We start from the raw sequence: 21,311 nt of genomic DNA, 5'->3' as shown, positions 1-21,311 counted from the left end.
TAATGAACACCATGTTCAAGCATAAGGGTGTCCATATGTGCACTTGGCACCAGGACACCCTAGGCCGCAGTTCGATGATCGACTTTGCCATCATTTCATCGGCTCTGCGGCCGTATGTCTTGGACACTCGGGTGAAGAGAGGTGCGGAGCTGTCCACTGACCACTACCTGGTCGTGAGTTGGCTCCGGTGGTGGGGGAGGAAGCCGGTCAGACCTGGCAGGCCCAAACGTGTTGTGAGGGTCTGCTGGGAATGTCTGGCAGTACTGTGAGATGGAGCTTTAACTCCTATCTCTGGGAGAACTTTGAACACGTTCTGGGGGAAGAGGGGGACACTGAGTCTGAGTGGACCATGTTCCATGCCTCCATATCGGAACTGTGGCCGCAAGGTTGTCGGTGCCTGTCGCGGCGGCAAACCTCGAACCCGTTAGTGGACGCCATCGGTGAGAGATGCTGTCAGGCTGAAGAAGGAGTCCTATCGGGCCTTTTTGGCCTGTGGGACTCCAGAAGCAGCTGATGGATACAAGCAGTCCAAGCAGCATGCAGCTCAAGTGGTTGCTGAGGAAAAAACTTGGGTGTGGGAGAAGTTTGGAGAGGCCATGGAGAAAGACTTCTACATGGCTTTGAGGTGATTCTGGTCCACTATCTGGCATCTCAGGATGGGGAAGCAGTATGGCAAAAACACTGTTTATAGTGGGGATGGTGTGCTGCTGACCTCAACCCGGGACGTTGTCGACCTTTCAAAGAGGACGGTTGACAACGGGAGAAAGGGACACAGGGTGAATTGTCAACCCTACAACAAGGTGGTAAAGTAAATGTATCACATGTCACAGGTCTGAAAAGTTTTAATTAAAAAAAATAGTGAGGGAGAGGGAAGTAGGTCAGTTATGCTAGCATGACTTTGACAACCTCAACATGTAGATGCGATGCAGAATTCGGTGTGCTTCGATTTCAGTAAAAAATAATAGGCGACCCACATATCAACTCTGACAGATGATCAGTAGAGCAGGTGTTTAAATTAGTTAATCAACCAACACTGTGTTTGTACAACAACTTATTACTAATCGCAAAACCATGAATAATGAAGCCTGAATATTATCTTCTTTGTATGCTTGTGTGTTTTTTGGTGTTGAATTCTGATACACTCCTGGTGTATCAGAATGTTCTCAGTCAGTTGCTATGGCAACTGGTCGGTGTGTTGCGAAGCCAAGACTAATTGAAATAAAAAGAAGATTATGTGTGGTTCTGAGTTGTTCTTCAATGGTTTTATGCATTATTTTCCCTTTGCTGTGGTGCACTGCAGTAAAATAATAATACATACAGTACAGATCAAAAGTTTGGACACAGTTTCTCATTGAATTCAATGAGAAAGTGTGTCCAAACATTTTGTCTGTATTGAGTACAGACCAAAAGTTTGGACACACAGTTGTGTCCAAACCTTTGGTCTGTACTGTACATCTCCAGGTTTCATTTTGTTAATGTTCCGTAATTGTTCTACACAGCGATGGATCGCAAGTAAAACAAGGGTCTTTTTGCGCTCTAGTGTTTTGCACATACGCAAAATTTCCAGATGAAACAATAACATGTCAATAGAGACTTTATTATTAGTTATCGCAAATTTTATGAAACCAAATTACATTCAACATGTTTTCTAAGAAAGTGATGGAAATCTTGCTTTTACACCAGAGAGAGGAATTTGCATATTGGATGCATTTCTCTTCCATTGATCCATTCATGCATCTACCCATCCAACATCAGGAAAAAGTTCTGGAGAGAAAAATCAATCAGCAGAACCAATATGTTTTCACTAATGAGCACAGAAATCCCTTTTATAAGTTGCTGGAACAATGAAACAAATAGTTTGCAATGCTGGCCTCCGTGAAGCCCAGCCCAAAGATATAATCACATCAGCACCTTCATGCAGGCTCATACACACATCTGATCTCTTTTTAAGGTTCTCGCTGTATGTCTGAACAAGTGAGTGTGTACTGGCCCTGGTTTTATTGGGATTATCGTGGCGCCTCTGTCCTCATATCTGGTCAAAACACAGACGTGTAACGTCATGGGCTCAGGCCCAGATTGAAACACCCACACCACGTAGGGCTGACAGGTTTGGTTTTTTTTTTTCTTTTAGGTTTCTTTGCCTCTAGTGGCCTTTATTTGATAGTGAATTGACAGGAAAGCAGGTAATGAAAGAAGGGAGAAGACATGCGGCAAAGGTCGCCAGGCTGGGAGTCGAACAAGCGACGGCCATGTCGAGGACTAAGGGTTCCATGCGTGGGTTGTGCTTAACCTCTGCGCCACTACAGCACTCCAAGGGCTGACAGGTTTCTGTCTGAGCAGCACAGAAACTCTTGTTTCTGGAGTTGTCACACTGCACAGAGGTCATTGCTCTGACTATTGTGTCCATGCAAAGCTCAATGTCTAAGTTCAAGCAACATCTTAGCCTATGCTGCCATCACTACTGAGGGTCTATGCCAGGGGTGGGCACTCCTGGTCCTCGAGGGCCGGTGTCCTGCAACTTTTAGATGCATCTCTACTTCAACACACCTGAGTCAAATAATGAGGTCGTTAGCAGGACTCTGGAGAACTTGACTGCACTTAGGAGGTGATTCAGCTATTGGATTCAGGTGTGTTGGACCAGGGAGACATCTAAGAGTTGCAGGACACCGGCCCTCGAGGACCAGGATTGCCCACCCCTGGTCTATGCCAATCACCAGAAAGATTACTTTGCCCTTCAGATCAGACAACCACACATGGATTTAGATCCTGAACACTTAATACACACAGCAGAGCACTTTCAACCAATTATAGCTGACAAATGCCAAGTAATTCTACACGAGAGATTGTGGTCCAATTGAGACTGAGACTGTGACCATGAAAACCACCAGAGTTGTTTTCCAGCTCCGCTCTGTCACAGAGATGTTTTTCATGCCAGGAAATTTTGGAGAAGACTGCCAAGTAATGTTCTGCTTTCTGCCTGTGAGCTTCATGTGGCTTAAATCAAACATAACATAAAGTGTTACTAAACGAAGTGACTCACTCATTTGGTTCAGCTCAGGAAGAGTCTGCAAATGACGTGTATGTCACCATATTTTTCCGTCAACCAGCAAAATTTTCAACACGTGTATACAAATACCTTCTATACTGGATATAAAGAGCAGGATCCACACAATACGAAGGCCAAAAGAAAAGACATGAGGTGAATTAGAGAAAGAACAAGACAGTCCCATAAACAGGTATTGAATGAATGCAGGTGGCACAAACAAATGAGTAAAAAACACAAAAGATAGCAGAGGACTTGAGCCAAATATCCACCTTGATATTTATTCCTCTAGTTCAGTGGTTCCCAAAGTGTGGGGTGCGCCGTGTCACAACTGCAACACAGATCTGAGAAGATCTGCAGCAACAAGCAGGCTCACCCAGCCACTGAAAAAAGGGAGGGTTAAAGTCATTTTTTTACAACAAACCTTTATTTTCATTTCCTTTCCTCTCAGGGAGCTGTTCATGTTTTAACCCCATTTTGCACAGAGGCTTTTTTTAAAATGTATTGATAGCAAAGTTAAATATTGTTACAAATTTAAAAAAGAAACATGTTTAAAATAACACTGACAGCAAAGAATACCCTTCTACAGTATAGAACAAAAAACAGTTACACAAAAGTGTTTGAAGTTTGTTTTGTTGCAACCTGAAGTGGGAAATAAACTTCAGTGGAGTTTGAAAATTAAATATGTGTATAGGTTTATGTCTGGTTGAACGATGTGTGTGATCAGTTGACTTTTTTTTTCTTTTTGGGGGGATGTTATTGTAATCCTAACGGATTACAATAAATCCCTAAAGACCCAGAAGAAAATCTTTGGGAACCACTGCTCTAGTTCATTTCATGGAGCTTCCAGGAAAGAAACATTTAGTTTACAGACATAAAAACTACACTGTTACACAAAAGCAAGAGAACAGATGGAAAAAAAATCAGAGCAAGCTGTAAAAGTAAAGCTCACAGGCCGGAGTGAATGGTAGCTAGCATAATCTTCATCTAAAACATACTAGCTGTGTTCCACTGACCATATAATTACAGGAATTGGAATTTCAAAAATAAATTTGCATAATGGAAACATGGCAATTTAAAAAAAACAAAAAAACATGTTTTTCGATAGGTTTTTGTTGCTAGAGAGAAGAGGTTTTTCATCTGTATTAAAATGAGTGTGTTTCACAAAATACAAAATATGAAGATCTGTAATTACTGAAAATATATTTTGAGTTTCTCTATACGTATATTGTGAAACCTAAATGAACATACAACTCTTATATTTGACATGGGGCATTTATATTTCTGTTCAGTGCATATTGCATTTTTACAACAACTGAAGCCAATATAATTACTTGATTGTGCTATAAAATGGAACTATGTAGTGGGAAAATACCCCTATAATATGTGAGTAAGTGAATCCAAATCAAAACAAATAACAAATATCATGCATATTGTTACAGCTACAGCAATAATGAACATATTGCTCTCAATACTTCAGAAGCAGTTGCAGTAAAGAGATTGCATATCAGTTTTTAATATAAATTGTATCAAAGTGATAGATTTTTTATGATTGTAATAAATTTGCTTACTGAAATTTATACATTTGGACAATTTTCAAAGGTGAGAAGGTGACAAACACAAGCTAGAGCGTCTGAGTCAGCTGGTTAACCGAACCAGGTGATGAAAGCAAGATGCCTGGAATCAATCACTAATGCAACACAGACTAAATTTGTTTAAAACATCAGAGCGGGTGATCGCCGGCTGTGTGTGTGGGTGTGTGTTGGACTCCAGATGGCTTTAATTTAGTTGCCATTTAAAGTCAACAAAGACAAGTAAAACCAGATCCCATTTAAGCTAAAATAAGCCCACTGCCTGATTTCACAGACAAAATGTCACTGCACAAGTATGTCTCTGGAGGCAGAAGATGAAATGTGCCTTTGGCTGCAAGTCTCAGGTGAGTGGTGTAAACGGACACCGCAGATGTGGAAAGGCCAAGGGGTCGCTGCATGACCTCATCCCACGACTGTCCTTATTTAAAACACGTTTATCACTTACCAAGTTAATTCTGCTAACATTCCCACTGCGCTGAAGCACGAAGCACTTGTTCACCATCTAACTTTACCAACAGTGTGGATGATAATGAGCTGTGTAATTTTACACATCCAGCCAAGGGAGGGTTTTAGCATCGTATCAGGTCTCTACAAGGCCAAATAAGGACGAATACACAGGGAGGCTGGCTGAGGTTAATTGTTGGCACATTGAGGTGATGATGATGTCCTGTTTCATAGGCTTCAAAAGTAACTTTGCTGGATGACCTATGATACATCCCTAGAGAGGATTATGGAGTAGCAGAGAAAATAAATCAGAACAACCTAGTAATAGACAATATGTCTCAGAAAAAGGCTGTTGAAAAGAAAAACTGACTTATGCAAACAGTGACATTACACTGGGCATGGTGTTAACATGTACATGATGTGAGATAGAAACCCCTCGGACAGCCTGATCCAACCACGAGGACTTGGTCTGACTGTCTCCTCTCAGGAACAGCCTGTCCATCGATGTCCCACCTCGCCTTGCTCTTTAGGGTTAGACAGATAACACACATTATTATGTAACAAATCCAACATTCCCTTCCATTTCCTCACTACCAAATCCTTCATGTGAACCCCATCTATCTCGTCACTGGCTCCCTCAGGGAGGAAACAAATTTCTGTTGACAGGAGAAGCTTATTGGTTCCCAGCAGGCTTCTCTGACTCTCTCTCTCTCCAGGCTCCATGTGTCAAGGAAATGCATCAGAGGAGAACAAACATGGATAGTGAAGTCTAATCTTTCTTCTCACTGCAGGAAAAAACCCCACTGATTTTCAAGTATGGAGGTCAGGTACATGTTACCGAGGTCAGTTATTTAGCTTATTTAGCTTCTCGTAAGATTTGGTTCTCGCATCTCATTGTGATAAGGAATCAGCAGACTCCTGTTCAGTAATAATGCCGTTTTAACAGGACTAAAAACATGGTTTTAGCAGTGCTGAGGGGAATTTTAGTGACTAAATCAGAAGTACAGAATTGAAAGCTCTGTCATATTGTCTTGTGAGGTATGACAGTATATGTAAAAATGTTTTTATGTGTGTCTATACAGTGGCCCAGAAGGTCAACAACATGCAAAAACCACAATACAACAACAAAAGCCTAAAAGGACATTATTGCAACTTCTTTGTAAAACTCCCACTTCAGCATAATTTCTGGTGTGACTTGTTGTATGTTGTGGGTTTTTGCTGTTCTGTGGCTTCTGTCTTATTGTGGCTTTTTTGTTGTTTGTATTTCCTTCTAATTCATGTAAAGCTCTTTGAACTGCCTTGCTGCTGAAAATGTGCTACATAAATAAAATCACCTTTCCTACCTTACCTTTTGTTTTTGTGCTGTGGCTTTTGATTTTTTGGCTATTTGTTGTATGGTGGTTTTAGCATTTCCTTGATCCTTCTGGGCTACCGTAGGTCTAATGGATGACCCTTTGGTTAAGGATCAAGTCCTATCAAAACCATAAATTATATGTATTTAATATAATACATATAATTATATTAATTATATATAATTATATATAATAATTACATTTTGTATAGCACAATTGTAAGGGGCTAGAGTGGGAGTGGCTGTAGAAGCCTTAAGTTACTAAAAATATGTTGAATAACCCCAGCTTACCCATGACTTAGTTGTAGCTCACAGCTACAGGGCTGCCATCTTCAAACTGAAAAGTGGGATGTGGCTGAGAAATCCCCTGGAGTACAGCTCTTACACATTGAGTTCTAACCACCAGCCTCAGAATCATTTCCAAACAACACAATGTGGTCATTAGCTGAACAGCATAGCAGAGAGTTAGAAACCACATCGACTAGAGTCAAGCTAAATGTTCACCACTGGTGTAACCCAAGCAGACCACGGGTGACAGACTGAAATCTCTTGGTATTAATTAACAGCCTAGCAGAAGGAGAATCAGAGCGAGTAATAGTAAAAGAATGAGCACGAGCGTTCTCCATGTCAGCTGTTGACAGAGACTAAATCCCTCCAACGCCCCTTCAAGCTGTTAGTGAGGACTCGCAGTACCATTCAAATTCTTTATGAATTTTAGAGAGTAAAAATAAAGAATCATGTCTTGTTGTGTAGCAGATGCTGCATGTGGTTAGAAGAAGAGGTGCCATATGGACTCTGGTCAAGAGAAACATTGAGTGATCTGATACCAACAAAACAAAAATTAGGTACATATGTGAGAATTTATCTCTAATCCACACAGTCAAAATTATTTATCAATCCCATCAGGAATTTGTGATTGTTTTTGTCATTTTTTTTGCAATCAAAATTACATGGTTTTGGTGCTTCTTTAAAAGTATTTGCAAGAAATTTTGCAATATTTTGTTCCTCCTTGAATCTCTTCCAAAATCAAATTTTAGAAGAAAAAAGATGAGAAAACATAAGAAATAGACAGATTGGACACAAACATACTTTATAAAGCTCAATTTACATTACTTGCCATAACCATCACAGACTATAACTTGACATCAAGTAAGGCTCAGGAAGTATGGAGTAAAAGCAAAAAGGTACTGCTTCCTGCTGGTCAGAGTTTCTTACAGACCCGGATCAAAGAATGTGAAACCGGACGCTCTTTCTCGGCAATTCTTCTCTGATGATGAGAGTCCTGTCATTGACACCATACTTCCACATTCATGTATCATGGGGGCAGTCTCCTGGGACATCTCTGACCAGGTCATCAGAGCTCAGCAGTCCAATCCTGATCTAGGTACCGGTCCCCCGGACCGAACCTACGTTTCTCTTTCTGTTCGCTCCCATTTAATCCATTGGGCCCACGCTTCTCGTTTTTCTGGCCATCCTGGCACCAGTCGGACCACAGCATTAATCAGGTGTTCCTTCTGGTAGCCATCCCTTCATAAGGATGTGAGGGAGTATGTTTCAGCCTGTCCCACCTGTGCTAAAAACAAGTCTCTCCATCAACCTCCTAGTGGTCTCTTGCAGCCCTTACCCGTCCCTGGATGTCCTTGGTCCCATGTTGCGCTCGATTTTGTTACCAGCCTGCCTCCCTCTAAAAACTCACTTTTAAAAACCCATTACACAAAATTCACATTTTGATAGTTTTTATACTGCCATTTGGGTTTCTGCTGCTTCTGGAAACAGTCTAAGCACTTTGGCAGCATTCACACCAGTGCTATATGGTCCGACTGACTCAAACTACTTCGTGTATCTAGAAAGTCTGTTTTTTTTCGGGAGGTGTGAATGCCTAATCGAATTCTGACGTGGATCAAAAAAAGAAAACTTTGGCCTGCCTACAAACCTCGGTCTCAGATTGGTTGAAGTGAACTATGGTGTGGTTTGAATGCATATGTGAATAAGGGTGCACCGATAAATCGGCCCCGATTTCCTCAATTTTAGGAGATCTGTGATCAAATAATATGTAAAAGTAAAGCCGAACCTATCCACTGGCAAAGGTCTAAAACTCAGCCACTGTTCTCTTTTGCTCTGCTGTGAAAGAGGGTTGACTAACAGACCCATCCACCGGCTCCTGTCTGCATGTTTGTTGCCAACTTAGCAACTTTCTTGCCATATTTTGCAACATTTCAGACAAAAAATTTCTATCAACCAAAATCAGAATCGACAAGTCAGGCTGTTTAAAGAACTGTAATCAGCCCAAAGACAGCAATCAGTTTTTGGGCTTAAAACCGATTGCAGAGACCATTCCAAAAGGAGGAAGCGGACTACAGCACAGGGTATTCTGGGTAAATATAACCAAAACAAACATAAATCCAACACTAATAGGAGAAACGGCTTGTGGTCTTTTTCCCAAAAGAGAAATCTTACAACCAACAAAATCTGATGCCACTCCATATTGTTTAGATTTCAAGAAGGAAGTTGGCTCAGTTTCTTCTTCAGAGGCTTTTGTGTTGTTTCCTTCAGTGGTTCTTGGTGCAGCGTCCCCCATTTCTTTGGCTCATTACACGCAGTATGAAAGAGAAATGCACCAGCTGAAAATGTAACAAATGTTGCAATTTTGGACTCCAATTGAACATAGTCTACTGGACTATCAGGGAGAAAACAGCCATATGTTTTCTGGCAATAAGTCAATGTTTCGTACTATGTAGAAATTTAACTTCCTAATTATTAAGCCACAATCAGCGGACACTGCCCTGTTACCTAGCAACCCCAGCTGAGCACCAACCCCTCATCTAGCATGCCAAGCACACTTCCAGCACATTTGGTAAGCTGTTTATACCACTGTATGCTGAACAATGGCTGCTGGAACAGACAAGTGTCTCGTTGGTTCTTAAGAACCCCACATGCTTCTCTCCGAGGAGGTCCACAGATTCTCAAGATGGACTTAATGTGGCTGTTTACCAGACAAGTCCATGCAAAGGTACGTTTTTACCACATTCTGTGTCACACAGAAAATTGCTCTGCAAAAAACAGTGTTAATATTGAACTGTTTAGTACATGACGCCAAGCTGATAATATTGAGAATCGGTGCAAACAAAAGCCAGACAGCGACTCTGTGCCACACTAACCGTTGTGTGGTGGCTGCCGTGGTACAGAAGAAACAGGGCTAGGAGCACAACTAGCTCATCAAACCTGCTGGTGTCCAATTGGATTATGGGAAATGAAGGAATTTGTCACGCAAATTCGGAACGCTCAACTTTGAAACCTCAACCATCTGTGGACAGTGTGCGTAGAGTCCAAGTTGCTAACTGACTACGCACAGTACGCACCAGTATGTGGAAGACTTCACCATTTAGAAACTGCAGGTGGATCTTTGTTGGTTGTTCAGGAGGCTTCACTTCTACTTTTAAGTCTGACTTGGGGTCAAACATATACCACTGTACAACTGTGCATCTGTTCGCAGCCATTTTCCTGTGTTTAAAGTGCGAATGTAAACATTAAGTTGTGGGGCATGGCCATGACACGCTGCTGTCTAGCTGCAATGGAGTGAACAAAACACACGAGCCCTTTCATGCTTGGTGTGTGGCACTTCTCAAAATAGTGCTCTCAAACTCGATAGGGGGAAACAATACTCTGGTGTTGACACCTCAGAGAATATAAGGTCACAGCACACGGCATCCTGAGAATACCGTCTGCACGTTCAGGATACTGGGAGGACGTGCTAAAACCATCTGTGGCAAATGCCTAGGGAAGTTGATCTCAGAGCCGAACCCCGCGGACATGCATGTATACACAGGCACTGCTACGTCTTACAGTAAATGCACCAGATAAATGGCTTGTAAACAAGAGGTGACAGCAAGGTTCTCATTTTACAAAGTGGAGATTTCTTTACCACCAAACGGCAGAGACATAAATGTCCCAGTATTGTTTGGGTGTGGACCACTGCAAAAGCTCATGGTGTTGTCTAAAAATATAAACTCCTTTTGACTAATGACTGCTGTCAGCCAGTATCCCCTCTGTTGCCTGTAAACAGCATTCTCTGTGGAATCTCTACTATGAAACCTGAGTCTCTTTGTACTGTCCTGAGTGGGTCTGCACACACAGATGCCCCCTAAAACATAGATGTTTCCATCATTTATTTGCTGCAGAAATCCTTGCTGAAAACTCTCAAGCTCCCTTGAGGTTTACTTGGAAAGCAGTGGGAAGAGATGTGGCTTAAACTCAGGTCAGATTATCTGTGGTCAAACATCAGAGAAAGAGAGAGGGGAAACTAAACAACAAACCAAAACTACTGTCCCGTTGATATCACACAGACATACCTGAAGCCACATCACACTGTTGCTCTTCTTTCCTGCATTTAAGTGGTGCAGGCAGGATCCCAGGTAAAATCACCCTTTACCTTTTCATACCATGTCAAACAATTAAAGCTTCAGTATGTAATATTTGTAAACAGTGTTTTTTTTATATATATATATATTTGTTAAAACTGTCCCCAGTATAACACATGAGACATGAGAAAATTGTTTACCTATTCAAGACAGGCAGACTTCTGCTACCTGTTATGAATGCTAACTAGCTTTAGCATTCATGACAGGCTCCAGTGTGGAGAACTAGCTGCTAGTGTAACATAGTTAATATTGTATAGAATTCCACTTGTCATTACTTCCAAGTTTGGGTTCAGGTGTAATGAGTGAAAGAGCACCCCCTCCTGGTGGTTTGGCAGTATTAAATATAGTGAACGCAGTCATCTCGCTGTCAGTTCATGAGAAATGGGCGGTTAGCTTGATGCTAACATGAAATGCTATTCCTCGTAAGGTGCTGTACCCGCTGTGATGAACCCGAGAATTTTAGAATAAACATTCTTGGTCACAATCTGCTACACATGTAGAGCACTGACAGAGACAGGCATTAGGGGTTGCATCATGTGTGGAGCAACTATACCAGGCAGTTTCCTGGTCATCTGGCATTTATAGCCTAATTAGACAGTAGTACCTCCACTATAGAGGTTGATTGTAGTTGTAGAGATAGGGCTTACTGTTGGAGCCAAATCAAATTCTGGATGTCTACACTGATGCTTAACTGTTCTCATCAGTAATTGTAAAGAAACTTTGATTGCTTCTTATAGATTAAGGTCATTTTTCGGTGGAGAAAAAAAAAAAAAAAATTCTGAAAAAGTTTTACTTTTTGAAGAATTGGTCAGAAAGCAATATTCCTGGTCAATTACATTCCAACATTCTCCAGTTGCAGTCATCATTTCAGCTTTATGTTATTTCTTCACTGTAACGGTTCAGTCAGGTTAAAGCTGGACTGCTTGATCTCTGGCTATATAGAAATATAATTATTTTCCTAAGATAAAAATGTTCCATCTTTACTCTGCTGGGATCAGACTTGGACATGTAAATACTTTACTAAGCACAGTAATACTCCCATTTTTTAATACATATTATCTTCTTTTAATACATCTGTGGTCTACAATTTTTATATACAAAAAAACCCCATTCAAGTTAAAGCTATAAATCTACACACTATTGAGACCAGTGTAAAACCGCTGTAAGTCTGAGTGTAAAACTGAAATTTAGCTTTGATAAGTGTAATAACATAGTTCCAACTTGCACTTAATTTTATATCCAAGACTTCTTCTGCCAAGAATGTCTGCATCCCTTGCAGAAGAAAGGCAGATGGGAATTTTTTTAGTCTCACTCTTGCAGCATCTTGCTGTGGCGTCCCAGAAAAAATAATGTTCATTTGAAATAACGTGATTTTGATTGCTTCTTATAGATAAGAAGCAATCTATAAGAAGACTGCTTATAGCAGTGGTGCCCAAAGATTTTTTCTGGGCCCCCTATGGATTACAATAAAATCCCCCACAAAAAAATAAAAAAATAAAAAAATCAACTGATCACACACATCGTTCAACCAGACATAAACCTATACACATATTTAATTTTCAAACTCCACTGAAGTTTATTTCCCACTTCAGGTTGCAACAAAACAAACTTCAAACCATCTTTACAGTCAAACAGTTTTGTGTAACTGTTTTTTGTTCTATACTGTAGAAGGGCATTCTTTGCAGTCAGTGTTATTTTAAACATGTTTCTTTTTTATTTGTAACAATATTCAACTTTGCTATCATCAATACATTTAAAAAAAAGCCTCTGTGCAACATGGGGTTAAAACATGAACAGCTCCCTGAGAGGAAAGGAAATGAAAATAAAGGTTTGTTGTGAAAAAATGACTTTAATCCTCCCATCTTTTCAGTGGCTGGGTGAGCCTGCTTGTTGCTGCAGATCTTCTCAAATCTGGGTTGCAGTTGTGACACGGCAACCCAGTGTCACAACGTTTAAGGAGCCCAGTCAAAACCCTGTCCATTATACTTAGTCAGGCACTGTTTCTTCTTTTTTTTTCATTCATCCATACCGCTTCCTGCGCCCCTCCTGCAATGGCACTGCGCCCCCCCCTAGGGGACGCGCCCCACACTTTGGGAACCACTGGCTTATAGATTCTATAATATTATAATTCTATAATATTATACAATTACTTGATGTTAATTCAATAATATCATAGGGGAGGTGGTCTGATAAAATTTGTTCACCTCTCCTGTACAGTTGGGTTTTTTATATTACTTGTATGTCCAAATGTTCTGTGCTATTCTATTCTAGTGTTAAATAGTAATCACCTGTTAATGAGGGTTCCAAACAGCAGCCTGACAGTCCTCTGGATGTTTTTTGAACATAGCCAGCTCCACTGCTCCTTCATCAGAAGACACAGGATGTTCAGAGCCACCTTGGCCTGGGACATTTCACCTGCTGAGTCTGAAACACACAACAACCAGTTTCAGTATATTGACTCAACATGGTAAAACATGAGACTGGCTGAAGATTTAATGGAGAAAAACAAGCATGATATTCTGCTATAGTAAGATCTAGAATGTCTGTTTGATTATGATAGATGAGCAGATTGATGACCATACAACCAACCCGTAGGTTTATTTACACTGCCTCCATGTGGTTAACCTTTAACATTGCAGAATTTGTTAATCAGTCAATGGGGTTGAATGAAGGTTTTGATAATCAAACAAATTTAGAGTTTTGATAAACGTGAGCTTCAGTTTTTCTAATGAAAGTCATTTATATCAGTTTGACAGTTCCCACTGGTGATGTTATATCATGCAAAGTGATCAGAGTAACTCCTGAGGACAAGGACACTAAATGGCTAAAAAGCGTACTTTTTTTACGTATTGGTTGTCAACATGATCCTCCACTTGATATACAGTTGAAATAAGATATTTATATACACCGAATAAAAAGATACATGCTTTTTTCTTCACTGTCTGAAGATAAATCAGACCAAACACTTCTTGATTTAGCTTAGTTAACAAATTTTTTTCTGTTTGGTAGATGCCAGAAATCATGGCAAAAACATCTTTTTTAGGAATTTCTTTGAGATTAGGGAAGATTTAAGAGATCTGGAACTGGAATAAGGGCGAGGGAATAAGGAATGTTTTCAGGAGCCAAACAATGCAAGGACTGAAAAATAAACCAGTCCTAAACTTAGCAAGAGGCCAGAGAAGAGAAGTTAACACAAAAGGTGTCTCTTTTTTGATGCATGTTGCGAATTTGAGTCAAGAGATTAATGGTAAATGGCTGTAGTGTAATCACAGTTATGCAAATAGTCTGCATTTGTAAAAAGGATTGATTAAGTCTGAGGACTCCAAAGCACTTCACACTACAATCAGTCATTCACTCATTCATACACATCCTGCCTTAAGAGTCACAATCAGCCCTGTCCAGTCAACTGGATACCAACAGTTGTGCAGCACTTTTAATAGAATAGTCAGGCTGTTTTCACAGATGATCATCCAGCAGACTCGGTTCCTTTGGGGGACAAAATTATTTTTGTTCAATTTTCAGCTACTCTGCTTCTCCTTCATACTGCACTGAGTCAAACCAACCAAACTCTTTGAGCAACCTGTATGGCAGAATTTTACTGCCATAAGTGGAAGGCACATATTTTCAGTCTGAAAGCAGAATTTTATGTCTTGTAATGCTTCTACTCAAAACTTCTCTCTTTCAAATATACACTGTGTTCTCTCAAACCTTTCTCCTCACACTCAAAACTTCCCTTTGCTACAATCAAATCTCTACTTGCAAACCTCTGCATGCTTACAAATTCATCACGAAAATGGCAGCTCCCAGAAATATTTTAATTCATATTTGGCTGATTTAGGCACTGATTCCGATAAAGCATCTGGAGACATGGTTGAGGGGCACTTTAATCACGTGAAACTGATCCACACTGTCCAGTTTTTACCAGCATATCACCTTTCTTACACGGGGACACAACACTCTGGACTGTGAGTAACAAACATTCACTGCGCATACAGAGGTCTTCCTCACCCCCTCTCCGACCACATCTACATCCTGCTGGCACCAGTTTATCATTCACTAATGAGACGGATAAGGCCAACGAAGAAGACCGTCATTGTGTGGCTGAGGGATGCAGTCTTTGTGCTACTGGACTGTTTTCAGTGCACACAGTGCACTTAGAAGGGAGAGATGAATCTAGAGGAATACACCTCCTCTGTTCTGGGATTCATCTCCAAGTGTGCTGATGATGTCACCATCACCAAGACAGTAACCCGTTATTCAAACCAGAAACCCTGGCTGAATGCTGAGGTGAGAGCTCTGCTGAAAGCTAGGGATGCTGTGTTCTCTCAATAGGATCATCAAAGAGGGCATAGAACTTAACACCCCCCTCAGAACCAGATTTATACCACTACTTGGTGACTCACCTCCCTGTGTGATCACAGAAGGACTTCCTCACATCCTTCCTGGAAGAAAGTCCTTCCAGGAAATCAACCCCCATAAGGCTGCAGGCCCCGACAACATCCCAGGGTGAGTACTGAGGGACTGTGCACATCAGCTGTCTGAGGTGTTGGCAGACATCTTCAACACCTGTCACTGTCACTGGCATCTGTGCCCATCTGCTTAAAGACCACCACTATTGTCCCTATCCTCCAGTGCTCCACAGTGACGGAAGGTCTTCCGTTAATGGTCTTCAGTTATTCCGAGTTGAATAACTGTCAGTTAACACTAACAACAACACCACCGTCTCCTCCTCCATCGCCCTCAGCACTGGCCTGCCGCAGGTCTCCTCCTCTTCACTCTGCTGATGTATGACTGCTCGGCAAGACACCCTATAGTGAAGTTTCTGGATGACACAGCAGAAGTGGGAGGCATCATCAAGAGTTAACTTTAATGACACCGTAATAACACTCAATGACATCTTCATAACTCTTTCTACTTGTTTCACTTTACTTCAGGTAAAAGTTAATATTAATGACTGTTATTAAAGCATTTGACACTGTAATAACACTTAATGACATCTTCATAAGTGGTGTTACTTGTTCCACTTTACTTGATATAAGAGGAACTATTAATGGCTCTGTTATTAAATCATTTGATAGTGTAATAAAATTTAATGAAATCTTTATTATTAGTCCTACATGTTCTACTTTATTTCAGGTAAGAGGACATATTAATAACTGTGTTGTTAAAGCTTTTGACAGTGTAATGCACATATGTCAAAGTCAATTAATTATCTATGGCCCCCTGGATGATATTTAATTACTATTAGAACGGCCCGCAGGCCACAGCCTTTGCACACACCAACACTACATTCCCCACAATGCAACGGTAGCCCGCAAAGTCACGGCAGCGCGCACAATCTGGCTTCATTGTTCATCAGCAATCAGAGCAGAGATCAACTTTCAGGTACCCCCCTCCTCAAAAGTGGCTAAACGTAACGTGGATGCTGAGAACCAGTGGCGCAAAAGGTGGCTATGCACTGTATGCAACGCAAAAACGATGTGGGAATTTTTTTTCTAGTCAGCATTTTATGTACTTGACCGCTGTTTGTGTATGAAATGATCGATTTCATACACAAACAGCACTGATTAGGCGTCCCTCCCCTCCTGCCAGCCGCTCTCCCCTCCCGTACAGGTAGCTTGGGCAGCGGCCTTTCGAGAAAGTGCTGAGGCACATTTTTTTTCTTTTAAATTTGTAGTAATGCCTCGACAACAGGGAGCTAAAGATGGGGAGCAGATAAAAACTCTGGGGCAGAAAACGGAAGACGGGGAGGAAAAGCCAACACGAAGCTTTTCTTCGTGTTGGAGAGACGAAGAAAAGCTTTTCAAAGTGGTTGAAAGACAGTAGGTAAGTAATGTCAGTGTAACAACAAGAGAGTTGTAAATATTCAGGTTAGCTTAAGCTAGGCTACAATGACAGGCGGTTGTTTTCTCCGCCCGTATTGAACCAATACGGGACGCGATTTATTCCGTATTGCTGTAAATGTCTGATAGACACACCAATCACACACATCTCAACAATAAGTGTTAAGGTCAGCTAGATTGTCCGTTGCGGGACCTAAATAGGACCCCCCTCCCCACGAACTGACGCTGTTGTCACTGTTGCTTAGAGACGGACACTGCGCAGCCGCAGTGAGCTGCTATCAACCCGCGTCTTTTTAAAATGTCCGCCGATACTGCTCCGTCCGTAGAAGTAAAACCTCTGGCAAAAATACAGACGGTAGTGGGAAGACGCACATTCCAGGCTAAACAATTATAGTAATGTTTAATAGGGACATTAAAAAAATGTGTGTGATGTTCAGTGGCGCCCAGAGAAATCTTAGTGATATCTGTGTGATATCTGACAGAATGAGTCAGGAGAGGAACCGCAGAACCTAAAGAACCAGACATCAGTCTCTTCATCCCTCAATCATTTCCTGAGACCGAAAAATAACATAAATGGCAATTTAAAAGAACAAATCATTAACATAGATTAATAGTAAATAAATACATATTTTCTTTTGAGGTTACTGACAGAGCCATAACAAAATATTGCTTTATTCTTTTAATGTACAGAACATGCAACTTTTCTTTGAAGGAAGTTCGATTTTGTCTGTTTGCCTTTTGAAAAATGTTTTCACTTGAAATTACTGACAGATCCATAAGAAAATATAGGTTTATTCATTTAATTATTAAATATACTCTGTGTTAGGTCTTGGTTCAATAGGCTATGTGCAATCATTTCTATATGTTTTAATAAACATTGAACCAGTCCGGCCCTCGGCTTGTAGCAAATTTGGTTTTTGGGCCCTCGGTGTAGCTATTTGACTTTGACGTCCCTGGTGTAATGTACTGTAATGCTTAATGACATCTGTAACTAGTTCAATGTTTAAGGAAACATATTAATCATACAATTAGAATGATCTCATAACTGTCAGTTAACACCAACAACAAATGACCTAGTAATGTAATAATACACAAAGATACATAGCATTTTAAATTTTGATAATTAACAACTATTTGTGACAGATGATGATTCTCGGTTAATGTTAAGTTGTCGTAACAAAGGCGTTTTGAATAATATCAACTTTGGATTAAAAGTGTCATTATTTACTGAATGACACTTAATGACAATAGTCATAAAAATGCTAGCGTCATATCAGTCTTATGCACAGCCCTTCAAATAAAGTGTTAACGATAATTCTTATTGCTCTGTTTTGCAGTTTAACTAAGGATTGTAATGAATTTGCATACTTATTGCCCTTATCTCTGCACAGTAATTGAGGCAAGGTAAAACTAAAGAACAATAAAGAATGTGTAATGCTTTCTTTCCAACCAACTGCTTGGCTTTATTCAATATATCTTTAATATGTTCTTTTGGATATGTCAACTATGCTGTTTACAATTTACCTCATCATCAATCATAACGCCAAGAAATTTGTCTTCTTACAATACAATATTCACAAAAAAATGTACTAAATAATTTATCTCCATTTTTATTTCAGAACTTGGTTTGCAATTCCCAAATAACATTTTAGTTTTAATCAAATTTAGCGACAATTTATTACCATCAAACCACACCTTCAGTTTGTTCTTTTCATAGTTTACATTATTTAGCAGTTCCTCCATATCATTTCCAACAAAAAGTGTATTTGTGTCATCTTCAAATAATCCACTTTTCATATTTTCACAGGCTTTGCACATTTATGTACATGGAAAAAAAAAAAATTCGGGCCAAGCACTGATCCTTGGGGTACACCACCAGCTGTATGTCCAAACATTCAGAGCAGATTTCTCCCAATTCAACACATTCCCATGCCTTTCTAATTTATTTATTTATTAGTATATCATGATTTATTGTGTCAAATGCCTTTTTTAAAATCAAGAAACAATCCAGCAACAATCTTTTTATTACCAATTGCAGCTGTTTTCTCTAATATATATTGGAATCCAAAATAGCCAGTGTTGTAGATCTTTTGGACCTGAATCCATAATGATTTTGACTAATTAATTTATGCTTTTCTATAAATGATTCTAATCTATTGTTAAATAATGTTTATAATATTTTTGAAAATTGTGGTAACAACGAGATAGGACTGCAGTTGATGAAATGGTGTTTGTTTCCGGATTTGTAAATTGGAATTACTTTAGCAATCTTCATTTTATCTGGGAACAAACCAGTTTTAAAGACAAGTTACTTATGTTAATGGCTTTACAATTCCTTCAATTACTTGCTAGACCAATGTCATATCAATCTCATGCATATGTGTAGTTCTTATATTTTTACATATTTTCACAGTATGATTTATTTTATTTTCTATCAGTAAACCAAGAATAGAGCTTGGGTTCCTACTGATATTTCTATTCAGCTGCCAAGCAGCATTGGACAGTTCAGCCATCAGGAAGAAAATCCATTTCTCTGTCTGTATTCAGCCAAGTTTCCTATAGGCTACTGCTATTACACTGAAAGGTTGTGCAAATGTTCGTAGATACTCTCTAATATGATCAAAATTAGCATAGAGGCTTCTGCTGTTAAAGTGGATAATTGAAAACTTTCCCTCCAATGTAAATCTGTAGTTGAATTGTTCGTTCATATGGTAACAGCAACTGGTATCCAAGGTGGAAAAAAAGTTAATATCCAGATCCAAATCACTGCCAAAATCATAGAACTATATTCTTTATACTCAAAGGGTGACAATACTGTGTTTATAAGTTCTTAGTACGAAATTATTGTTCCGACTTAGTTCAGTTCGGTCAGCTATATTCATGATTGTGTTACCTCCTTTGTCGCGTCACGGCATTTAAAGATATGTGTCCAGTTCCTCTAGGGTTCTGATCATCAACACTTTTCATTCTTCGGGTGTTCCTAATAATTTTATAAATACTTTGCAGTTTGCTGTGCAAGTGCTCTGAATGTTCTTTTGCTTAGTCAATTGTCTAACTTTTCTGGCAATATCCGCATTATTCTTGGTGAGATGCTCATTCAGGAAGACATTTGAACCTTTCAGCTCAATACACTCCAATAAGACTCTAAATAGTAGATGTCTCATAATTATGACTTTATCATGTCATACCATGTACAATGATTGTCAAAATAATCAGCCTTTTCACAGCCAGAAGTGGCTCTTTGGCTGTCTTTCTGATATTACGGGTTAGTTGTTAAGATTACAAAAACTGAAAAACTACTAAAAAAAAATTAAAATATCAAAAGAATTCTTTATCAGTTAATCATTTGCTGATGACTGATGATGTCTAGAAGGTCAGGGAGCCGACTCACTTGATCTCATAATGAGATAACTATGTCATTACAGTTAGTTATCTCCCTAACTACAAATTAGGGAGATGACTAAATGAGATAACAGTCTCATTATAATGAGAACTTTTTTTTTTAATCAGAGTGGCAGAAATGGGAGATTTGATCCGAGCAGAGATACGTTTTGAGGGAAAAAGGTTTGAGAGAACACAGAATATTTGAAAGGGAGCAGAAGTTTTGAGTACGAGCATTACAAGTTGTGAGAACAAAGGCATGAAGTCCTGCTTTCAGTTTGAAAGCAGGACTTCTGGCAGTAAAATTCCCCCATAAACCTGGGCCCCAAATGCAATTCCAGAATAACGCACAAAAAAAGTTCAAAATCAATAGCTCAGCAGAAGACCCAGGATGGACAGACGGATGTACTCTGAAGATAAAAATATAATGGTCTGAAACAGTTGGAAAAATTAGCCCAGGCTTTACAACAAAAATAATCACCTTATATGTTTCTAACTGAGAAAAAAAAAGAAACTGAGAAACCAGGACTAATACTCAACTTTTAAAAATCCCATGAGTTGGTTTGTTTTCACTTGCATTAATAAAACGGTCTTTGGATTGCAACTAGGCATTTAATGAATCAAGAAGAAACTAAGGCTGTCAAACGTAACTGAAAAGGGAAAAATTCCAATTCTCATTTGGCCTCCTCACCACTACTCCCTCTCCATGTCTTCTTCTGCTGCAGGATTCCAAACTTTACCAACAAATACTAGTTTGGTTTCTGTCAGATGTTTCGGTGTAATAACCGTCAGACTCTTGGGTGGGTGAGTCAAGGAAGATGATAAAAAAAAATTTAAAAATCATAGAAAAATTAAAAAAAGGAATCCAATAAAATGTTCAATCATGAATTTATTTTTTATTTACATATAAATGTAATCTGATTTTCAATTATTATTATAAAATTGTAAGTTAAAATGACTAATTGTAGATGGAAACAGAAGATATAAATAGACTTTATTGTCCCATTGTGGGGAAATTAAGGAAAATGTTATTTGCCATGCTCATCTTTCTGATTGGCTGCCAGTCACATTTATAAAGTTGTTTTGTTGCTGAAGCTAGCGTAGCATGTGCAAAGTGGAAAAGTTTCTGACAAGAAAACAGATCAAAGGAACCATCCAGGGGCCCTGTGATGGAGGACATTGTGGAGATGAAATACAATTTGATGGGATTAATATACAAATATTTAAAAATTTTCTTAT

General features: G+C 39.5%; 1 protein-coding gene across 2 annotated transcripts in view; it reads right to left on the bottom strand.

Moving 5' to 3' along the window:
• The window catches only part of snx19b (sorting nexin 19b), a 51,868-nt gene that overhangs the window by 15,691 nt on the left and 14,866 nt on the right, over positions 1 to 21,311 (bottom strand). For both annotated transcript variants that reach the window (XM_032546022.1, XM_032546023.1), the window contains exon 11: positions 13,137 to 13,272. In XM_032546022.1, coding sequence (XP_032401913.1) covers positions 13,137 to 13,272 — 136 coding nt within the window. The remainder of the gene's footprint in view (positions 1 to 13,136; positions 13,273 to 21,311) is intronic.

Source organism: Xiphophorus hellerii, chromosome 18, assembly GCF_003331165.1.
Source record: "Xiphophorus hellerii strain 12219 chromosome 18, Xiphophorus_hellerii-4.1, whole genome shotgun sequence".
NCBI classification, from domain to species: Eukaryota; Metazoa; Chordata; class Actinopteri; order Cyprinodontiformes; family Poeciliidae; genus Xiphophorus; species Xiphophorus hellerii.
Note: the sequence above shows the minus strand (reverse complement) of the source record. Positions and strands in the feature narration are given on the sequence as shown.